Genomic DNA, 10,000 nt, shown 5'->3' with positions numbered 1-10,000 from the left:
TGCACCGGTAGCGCGGACGGTGGGCTGCCGGAGGGGCTGCGGCTGCGCGGGGACGTGGTGAGGCGCGCACGGAGCGAGAGACACCGCAGGGAGGCGTGGTCCATCTTCAAGACGCAGCAGCCGCGCGCCGCACCGGACAGCACAGGACAGGGCCACCTGTTCAGCACGCACGCCGTCGCGAGCCAGGACTGGTGCGACGCGTGCGCCAAAACCATACGGAGCACCGCGCGCAGATGCAAACGTAAGTGCTACTCGCGCGTGATCTGACGCACGGTGCGGTTTGGTGGTCTGGAGTGGGAGTGAAGTGGGCACTGTGTGGGACAGTGACGTGTGAGGCCCAGGAGCGTCACTGGTTCCAATAATAATAATTAGCATATCGATATCGGTCAGATGAGCTAATTATTGATCTGAGTGTGTTTTTAATTGCTTGTTTATAAAGTTTTTGTTCTCAGTTCTCTTTGATGTTTGATGTCTCCTAGCTGAAATACAATACAGTGTTTCAGGAGTGTGTGTGTGTGTGTGTGTGTGTGTGTGTGTGTGTGTGAAGTAATAGGGTAAATTATGGTGTAAAAAGTCAAGAGTTTAACACCTATGGAATGAGACATCAAAAGAGTGTAGCACCTATGGAATGAGACATCAAAAGAGTTTAGCACCTATGGAATGAGACATCAAAAGAGTTTAGCACCTATGGAATGAGACATCAAAAGAGTTTAGCACCTATGGAATTACACATCAAAAGAGTTTGGCACCTATGGACTTAGACATCAAAAGAGTTTAGCACCTATGGAACAAGCATCTATGGAATGAGACATCAAAAGAGTTTAGCACCTATGGAATTAGACATCAAAAGAGTTTAGCACCTATGGAATTAGACATCAAAAGAGTTTAGCGCCTATGGAATTACACATCAAAAGAGTTTAGCACCTTTGGATTTAGACACCAAAAGAGTTTACCATCTATGAAATTAGACATCAGTAGAGTTTAACACCTCTGCAACCAGACATCAAAAGAGTTTATATCACTTATTGAATGAGACAACAAAGAGCTCACACCTATGAAACCAGACGTTTAACAAGATGAACTATTCTGCTGTTGTCTGGTATCCCCCCCCTCCCCCCTCAAAAAATCTGATCTGTCACAGATCTGTGACTAATTACCACCATATCAACTCAGAAGACGAGTGTTTGAGGGTTCAGTGATCGTTTTGGGTTGTAAACAGAACGCCTCTACCTCTGATTCCCATCGTCACCACTGTAAAGAAGCCAGAGTCAGTGCGCTTGTCCACAGCGAACTATTTCACGCCTCCGGACTCTGCAGAGATACTGAATAATGGCTGGAATCCCCCTTTATGGAAACTCCAGTTTTACGGCTCAGATCAAGCCTAATCTCCTGCTTACTGTGAGAGGGAGGTTGGAGCAGGCCGTGATTGATTATGTGGGGGCAGGCTGGAGTAAGGAGGATCACTTGGCTAAGTCCTGCACATGTGACAGTTTTGTCCTGTCCTCAGTTTTGTCCGGCTGGTGTTTCCTGTAGGGGATGTCGTAACATCGTCCCCGAGCGTATAATCAAAACAGGGCCTTCAGATACGGGCTGGGGGGTTTACAGAGGGTTGCAGGGGGTCCCCCGCAGGGGTCGTTGTATGTCTTTCTGTTTCGATGCGTGTGTTGTTTATGATGGACTGACTACCTGAAAGCTGCAGTCGAGCTGTTAGTCAGCAGAGCTTAAAGCAGCACTGCACATACACTATACGGACAAAAGTATTGGGACACCTGCTCATTCATTCCTTTATTATTAGTTTCTTCTGAAATTTAAGGGTATTAAAAATTGTGAATCATGCTTTTATTAGAACTGTATCTACTGTCCAGGGCTTTATAGTAGATTTTTTAAATGTGCATTGCTGTGAGGATTTGATTGCATTCAGCGACAATAGCGTTAATGAGGTCAGGATGTTGGATGATCACCACCGCACCTCGTCCAAAGTATTGGCTGGAGCATCACCATCATTCCAGAGAACACAGTTCTTCCACTGCTCCACAGCTCACTGCTGGGGGGCTTTACACCCCTCTACTAGCCCATGCCTGGTATTAGGCAGCATGGTGCCAGTAGGTTTATCAATGTTTATCTGCTCTACAGAGTCCTATACAGTCTATTGGCAGTACTTCTCTACAGGGATTAGACAGGCTATACGTGTGCATTTGCACATCTGTGTCAGCATTGGGTGCAATTTAAAGAACCATTCATTACAAGGGGTGTCCACAAGCATTTGGTCAAACAGTGTATCCCTGGATGGGTTTGTGTATGTGTAGTTAGTGTGTATGTGGACCACCTGCCCCTCCTCTATAGGCCTAATTAGCTGCAGTGGATGTAATAGGAGGCCTTCTAGCTAGATAAACACCATTAGAAGGGCATAGTAACCCTCTCCATCACACACAGCCGATTTAGAAACACTTACTCATCCTGTCATCCCAACACACACACACACACACACACAGCTCTGTTCTACTGCCTTCTTCCCCAGTGCTGTGGTGTGAAAGAGCACATAGAGGAACTACACTGTGCCTTTTTAGGTGTCAGATTTAATATTTGAGTGAAAACAGGACTTTAGGTGAGGTTTGTACTGGATCAATGGACTAGGAGTGTGTGTGTGTGTGTGTGTGTGTGTGTGTGTGTGTGTGTGAGAAAATGAAAGTAACTCCTCCATCTCCCTGTCCTTTTTCCCTGACTGTATCAGAGCCAGCATTCCTTCGTTATGGCGCCACTGTCTCCAGAATTACACAAGCTGATAATCAGGGTCTTATTGGGTCAGAGGGAAGGTGTTTAACCAGTTTTCTGAGAAGCTGAGAGTCTAGTATCATACTGTGTCACAGATATGAGCTCGTGAATCATATTTCATAGGGAAAGTGCCCTGGTGAATGCATCTGTGCAGGTTCTAGCGTGCTCGGAGAGTTGGGTGCACTAAAAAAACGGCGATTTCCAGGATGGTTGGCGTAGCACAGTGCCAAACAACACTGCTGCCCTCCGCACCGGACAGTAAGAGTCCTTGGAGAAGACTCAGGATGCTACAGTTACTTCCCTATGTAACTTCATGGAACTTCTGCCACCACTAAGCTAATGCGCTCCTAAGAAGCTAACAAGCTAGTCATGGTACAGCACTGTGAAGATACGATGTGCTGAAAATCGCTACAGAAACATACGCTACAATTTAATATGATACACGTTAATAGAATCTAATATTTTAATACAGTCTGATGCAGTACAATACACTGCTGAAACTCAGCTATGCTATGCTACGCTACAATTTAATACGATACACCATGATGTCATTTGCTACATTTTGATTCAAAGAAATATTAGACAAAATAGGGATGTCCAGGTCCGGTGGATCTGGTGGGTCGGGATCAGGGCCAATCCATGCGTTTTTTAATGGATCGGGTATCTGCTATTTTAATCCCGGTCCAGTTCTGAGTCTTTATTTTAACCATGGTGTTCAGAGCGCCACCTGGTGTCCTCAAGGTGTCATTACAGTGGAACCTGAAAACAGACCATAATTTCTGACCCTTTATAAAACTCTCACCGAAACGCTCTGTTTTACCAGCGGGAGAACCGCAGAACCCCTTGCTTGTCTTTCTCTGTTTATAAACCAGCAAAAACCCATTCAGAACCGAGTGGAGGCTAACGCTAATGCTAACACACGAACACATACCCTATAGAAACCCCAATCACACACGCAGCACATTCACCCACTATAAACCAGTTATTACACACCAGTAGACCAACAACCACTACACACACACACACACAGAGGAAGTGAGCTGACTGCAGTGTTATAAAGGAGCTGAGAGCTGATTGGTCAGGGATTTTATATACGGTACGATACACTGCAGTTCAGACAGAGGGAGGGAATGTGTGTGTTACAGAGATAAAGTGTGTGTGCAGGTGTGCAAGAATGAACATGCGGATGCAGGCTTGTGTGTGTGTGTGTGTGTGTGTGTGTGTGTGTGTGGTTGCAGTGCTGAGTTGGCAGTGTGTCAGCAGTACTCTGCAGGGCTGGTAGTTGCTGCAGTGCGCTGCTTCCCTGAGTCTGAGAGGACAGTAGAAGTGAGTTTAGAGGAGAATAAGACTGGACGGGGGGGACGGGGGGTGTTTAGGAGGGTGAGATGCTCTGCAGACCCATAATTCACTCTGTGCAGTCTATTAGCTCCGATCCAAACAATCTGAGTCATAATTACAGCTGCCTCGTTCAGTCCGATACTTAAACCTGGCAGCATGTAGCCTATCATTAAAGGGGCAGTAGTTTCTGTACTGTCCTCTCCAAACATTAGACTCCCGCAGTGACGACTACAGCATTAGCTCTGCCGTAGGAACCACCTACATGCACTGAACTCCTAATAATATAAAGGTGCTCCAAAGGGTTCTTCGAGCGACACCATAGAAGAACCACTTTTGGTTCGGTCAGTGACTGTAGAAAACATGGGCAGTGCAACGTCTCTCAAAACTGAAGGCACCACAGGTCTAGTGCCTCCGGTGGCAGGTTGCAGTATGATGTATAGCTCCGCCCATACCCTTATGTTTTAATGACAAAACAGCCCCGCCCATTTTCCTCCACTAAACTGTCTTTCCATCTCCAGTGTCTAATTCCAACAGTTGTGCTAATCTTGGCCTTACTCTGCTCTATCGTAAGAAGGAAGGCGGGGCTACGCTTAGGAATGAAGTGATTGGTGATGAGGAGACCGGTCGTCTGCAGGACCCTGTATGGTGCCCAGCTGGGAATCCAGGGGGAAATCCACTCTGCTTCTGCAGTAAAAGCTCAATGAAGGCGGTCTGGGACACAGAGGCTCGGTCTGGGAGATGGGGGCTGGGCTACCACATGAGTAGGCAAGTCTGGCTCTGGCTCTGGCTCTGGTCTCTACTGCGCAGACCAGACACCATGGCGCACAGTTCTGGCTTCATTTTTATAGAACGGAGGGGAACGGAACCACGGCCTTCACACTTACAGCTCCTCTACAAATCTGGTTCTATACGGAACCAAAAGTGGTTCTTCTATGGCGTCATTCGAAGAACCTTTTAGCACCTTTAGGTTTAAGAGTGTATGTTCTAAAAGGAGTGGACACACACTCATCCAATGCTTCCTCAAGGTCAAGGTCAATCGAAGGGTGTTCATATGGAGTTTGTTCCCCTTTTGAACAAAGCTTTACACTAGATGTTGGAACACTGGCTGTGAGGATTTGATTGTTTTTAGTTATAAGAGCATTGATGAGGTCTGGTGCTGATGCTGGATGTTTAGGCTAGTTATGGATCACCTACGTCACGAAGGTATTGGATGGAGCCCCACTGCTCCACTGCTGTTCTCTGCTGAATGCCTATGTCAGCAATAGGGGCACCTTAAAGTAGCGGAATTTGCTAATTAGAGGGGCTCTCTGGGTCCTTCAGCCGATTTCAGCCACCATCAGAAGCATCAATCAGGCTTTATTCTTCAGACTGCAGTTCCACTGCTCCCTTCTAGCAAGACCCTTCTAGCTGTTATTTGGCGCTGTTCATGGTGGCCTTAAGTGGGTTGTGAAATTGTGGGTGGATGGATGGATAGATGAACCGTGGTTTGTGTAGGTGGTCTGTGACGGTTACCAGTAGAAACACTGCATCAGAACTAAAGGGTCTGCAGATTCATCCGAATTTCCTTCATCTAACCTCTGTCATTAATGCTTTACTGTTGCCGTTGCACCTTGGACGCATCCGAGTCCTCATTGTTCTCCAGTCCTGCCAGAGCACGAGCCCGAGCTCTTCATTAAAGCAAATTAAGATGCCGTCCTGGGTCAGCCTGGGAGCCGGGCTCAGCCTCCGAGGCAGTGAGGCAGAACACTGTGCTCTGATCAGGTTAAACTCTCCTGCAGTGAGGTTTGAGTGTGTGTGTCGGTGTGTGTGTGTGTGTGTGTTCTAACCTACTTAGTGCTCCATGCAGCCGTCTCTGCACGAAGAAGACTTCTGCAGTCCGAGAGAAAGAGAGAGTGTGTAGGCCTATCTGAAAGTCGACAGGATATGTAGGTAGGGGGTGGGTGTGACAGAGAGACATACACATGAATTTACACTGAATTGACAAAAGTATTGGGACACCTGCTCGTTCACTGTTTCTTCCGAAATCAAGGGTGTTAAAAAGAGCTGATCCTGCTTCTGTTGGAGTAACTGTCTCTACTGTCCAGAGAACAAGGCTTTCTACTTGGTTTTGGAGGAGAATTGCTGTGAGGATTTGCTTGCATTCAGCGACAAGAGCAGCATTAGTGGGGTCAGCATGTTGAATGATGATCCCCAACTCCTCAGCTCATCCCAAAAGTACTGTATGGAGCACCAGCCATCATTCCAGAGAACACTTCCACTGCTCCACAGCTCCTTAATGCTGGGGGGCCCCTTTTCATTAGAAGGGGTGTCCACAAACTTTTGGACATGTAATACGTGAATATAGAGTGCAATGTGTGAAATGCTGTGAAGTTAATCAGGAAAAAAGGAGAAGAGCCTGGATATCTGGGTTCTTCTGGGTTCTTCTGGGTTCTTCTTTACCCACCCTGTTTCCTCTTTCTCCTGATGGCTTAATCCGGGGGTTCCGGTGAAGGGAGGAGTTTCTTCTGGAGTTTTGTTGTGGTTTCTCAAAGACAGAACTGGCCATATTGGGAAAGTCCCAGCAGTGATTTGCAGTCATGAGCTTTTATGTTTAATGTCACTCTTTAAAAGTCATGTTCTTTACCGAAAAACATCAGATTGCTTGACTTTTCTGAACGCCGTCAAACTCTGGGTCGTGCTGGAGAACCCACCCACCGCTTTGTTGTTGCGCTCAGGTTTCCCCCAAATCACTGCTGTTGGGTCTGATTCTGCACACAATAGAACTGTTTTTCGCTTCTGAATTTAGCACTGCCACTGTTTTGAAGTGGCCTGCTCCCTTGGCATTCTGGGAAATGGTGTATTTAAGAGGCAGCAGTGGTGAAGGCAAAGCCGAACATCCCTATTTAACTCCCAGCCCTTAATTATACACGCTGAATGAGAGAGCTGCCAGGGCCGTGGTTATGCCTATACCATAAACAGCGCCCAGCTTCCTGTGCGTTCACTTTTCTGTGTGTGTTGCTTTTTGCTCTCTTTCCTTCATGTAAGACAATCCAGCGACAATCCGTGGATTGGAGTGATGTTTACTAAAATCCATGACGCTCATGATCTGGCATGTTTTAAAAAATCAGGAATGGGCTATTTTAATCCTGATCCAGTTCTGAGTCTTTGATTTAACCACAGTGTTGAGGCGGTGTTATGGTATTTAGCAGACGCTCTTATCCAGAGCGACTTACACGGTCACTCGTATTACAGCGTTGGGCCAACGTAGTGTTAAGAGTCTTGCCCAAGGACTCTTATTGGTGTAGCGCTGCATAGTCACCCAGACCGGGAATCGAACTCCAGTCTCCCACATGGTATAGTAGCTCACTTGCAATTAGTGGCGTTATCTGTTGCACCACACCAACCACAGAGCTCCATCTGGTGTCCTGGAGGCACCATTAAAGGACATTATCCCCAGCGGGCTGCAGCAGCAGCAGCAGTGCGGACGTTCTCAGAAGGTAAATAAAGGAGTTGAGGTTCTGCAGTGTGGAGCTATTTTACAGTGGAACCTGAAAACAGACCATAATATCTGACCCTGAACCGAAGAACCACTCACTGACGATCCCATTCAGAACTGAGTGGAGGCTAACACTAATGCTAACACACACACACACGCTATGGGAACTTAAGCCATCAGTCCAAGAGAGCACAATTAGCCATGTAGTCTCCAGGTGGGTAGATGGCGCTCTCTCTCCCCTCAAGCATTATTAGCCAGCACTGGCGTCTGTTAGCTGGTGTGGTGAAGCTGGGGACCCGGTGCTTTCCTCAGAGCGCGTTGGCTGCCTGGTGATGCCGCAGCGGAGGCAGTTCGTGAAGAGGAGGTAGTTGGCCTCATATATGTATCAGAGGAGGCCTTACCCTCCCTAGTGTCGGGAGTAATGCAAGTGCGACGGAGCGACGGAGGGGTCGGTTAATTAGGCAGGATAGTTTACTTCCATTATATTCTGATCTCTTGTCTGTGTGATCTGCCGATGGGTTTTACGAAACTAGTCCTGTGTGTTTCTAGCTGCCTCTTTGCTGAGTCACTGCAGCTGCAGCGCAGAGTGACGATGAGGAGGCCGAGGAAGGTTTCTCAAGGTGAGCTGGGTTTGTTCAGGCCGTCCAGTGCAGACTAGACACACTTCTAGACAGCAGCCGTTGCCACCTGTCTGGAGCTGTGAGTGTCAAAACCCCTCTTACGAAAGCCTGTCTCTGCCTATCAGCCTTCACAGCTCAGAGAATGCTGAATCTCTCTCTCTCTCTCTCTCTTTTGCTCGCTCTCTCGCGGCCCTTCGGTCTGGCTTTACCCCTCTAATCTGGCTCATTTTAAGCAGAGAGGCTCCTCCCCCACTCTTTCTACTCATCTTTTTCTCGATGATGGAAGGATGTTGCATGTCTGCTCTCACGCTTAATCCCTGATGGAGTACAACTGTGCTCATCCGCCTTCCAGATGGATTAGGTCTCGTGCATGGCAGTCAGACGTCAGATTGATTTGTGTAATTAAAAAAAAAGTTCCAGGAAGACTAAATCCCTAGAGAGAGGCGCGAGTGCTGTCTGGTGATATCACCAACATGTTGTTTAGCTTCACTAATGGACCTGCATGTCTTCCCTGGCCTCGATTTTGGGCTTATTTGGCTGATTTCTAATTGCCCTCTGCTTTTCCCTTCAGCTGAGGAGGAAACACCATTTCATATTTCAAGTGTCTTTGACCCCTCTTCACACTGTCGACCTCACTGGCCAAATATTTAGGATTGCAAAAGAGGAAAATAAATCAAGATCCTCTCAGTTGCATAACTGTTCAAAATAGCACTTGGTGATAAGGCATTTTTCTGCTGCATCCTGATTAACCCCTTAAGGACTTCACTCCTTAAATTGCAAGGGTCTGTATATGACCCCCACCTTAACCCCCACACTTATTACTAAGGGCTCCGAACGGAGGGATCAGAACAAGTCTTCCGGAGTGTGTGTTTGTTAAATAATGTAATTAATATTGAGAAGTTTTGTTCTTTTTGATGACACAACAACTGTAGCCTAAATAATTGAATACGGTTTATCAGCAAAGGCCTTCAGATATGGTTCAGATATGGAAAATGTACCAAATATTGAAGCTAAAAAAGCAAATCCGCCTAAGAAGTCAGTAATGTGGCACTAAAAATGACCTGACAGGAATAAAAGTACTGCAAATACTAAATATTGCAAATTTTTGGATAAGATGCTGGTATACCACATCTAATGAATCATCTCAGAAATCTAAATATCATTATTTATTCATCATTATCATATTTCACAGCCATGTGAAAACGTAGGACACCTCATGAAACTGATTACTCAGTTACTTAAAGGGACTGCTGTGCAAATTGGTAGGGCTAGTACTTCCTAATAGAAGTGAGTAAAACTGAGGTTCAAGTTAAAAATTAATATATATAAAAATGTAAATAATAAATATATAAAATATATATAAAAATAATAAATAATAGTTACATTGAAGCATTTCCTAGCAACAAAAAATTGATATTACCAGCTATTAAGTATTAACCAGCTCAGGAGTTGCTAGTGCTATAAGGATCACATACTGTATATGTTAAGATTTGTAATATTGGACATTTGTAAAATTCTGATTAATTATGAAAAAATAAACATAAACTAAACATTTAAAATGTGGTTTTAAGAACATGCATCAGGGTATTCATGCAGTTTCTGAAGCCTGTAAAATGTCTCGATATAATTAACAAAGTATTACTACTTACTAAATCTGTTGCTTAGCAACTATAGCCTAGTGTTAGCAAAGTGCATTGCTTTTCAGCAAGCATTGTTTATTGTGTTTATTATAATTAATAATAAATAAAATGATGTAGTGAACTTATATAAACAATATTTTGTCCATCTGTAAAAT

General features: G+C 45.5%; 1 protein-coding gene across 1 annotated transcript in view; it reads left to right on the top strand.

Annotated features, from left to right (window-relative positions):
• Positions 1 to 10,000, top strand: part of rassf5 (Ras association domain family member 5) — a 71,354-nt gene that overhangs the window by 289 nt on the left and 61,065 nt on the right. Inside the window, exon 1 of the mRNA XM_072665870.1 lies at positions 1 to 241. This exon is cut by the window's left edge and continues 289 nt beyond it. Within this exon, the coding sequence (XP_072521971.1) occupies positions 1 to 241 (241 nt within the window). The remainder of the gene's footprint in view (positions 242 to 10,000) is intronic.

Source organism: Salminus brasiliensis, chromosome 21, assembly GCF_030463535.1.
Source record: "Salminus brasiliensis chromosome 21, fSalBra1.hap2, whole genome shotgun sequence".
Taxonomy (NCBI): domain Eukaryota; kingdom Metazoa; phylum Chordata; class Actinopteri; order Characiformes; family Bryconidae; genus Salminus; species Salminus brasiliensis.
This window is presented reverse-complemented; position numbering and strand designations above follow the sequence as displayed.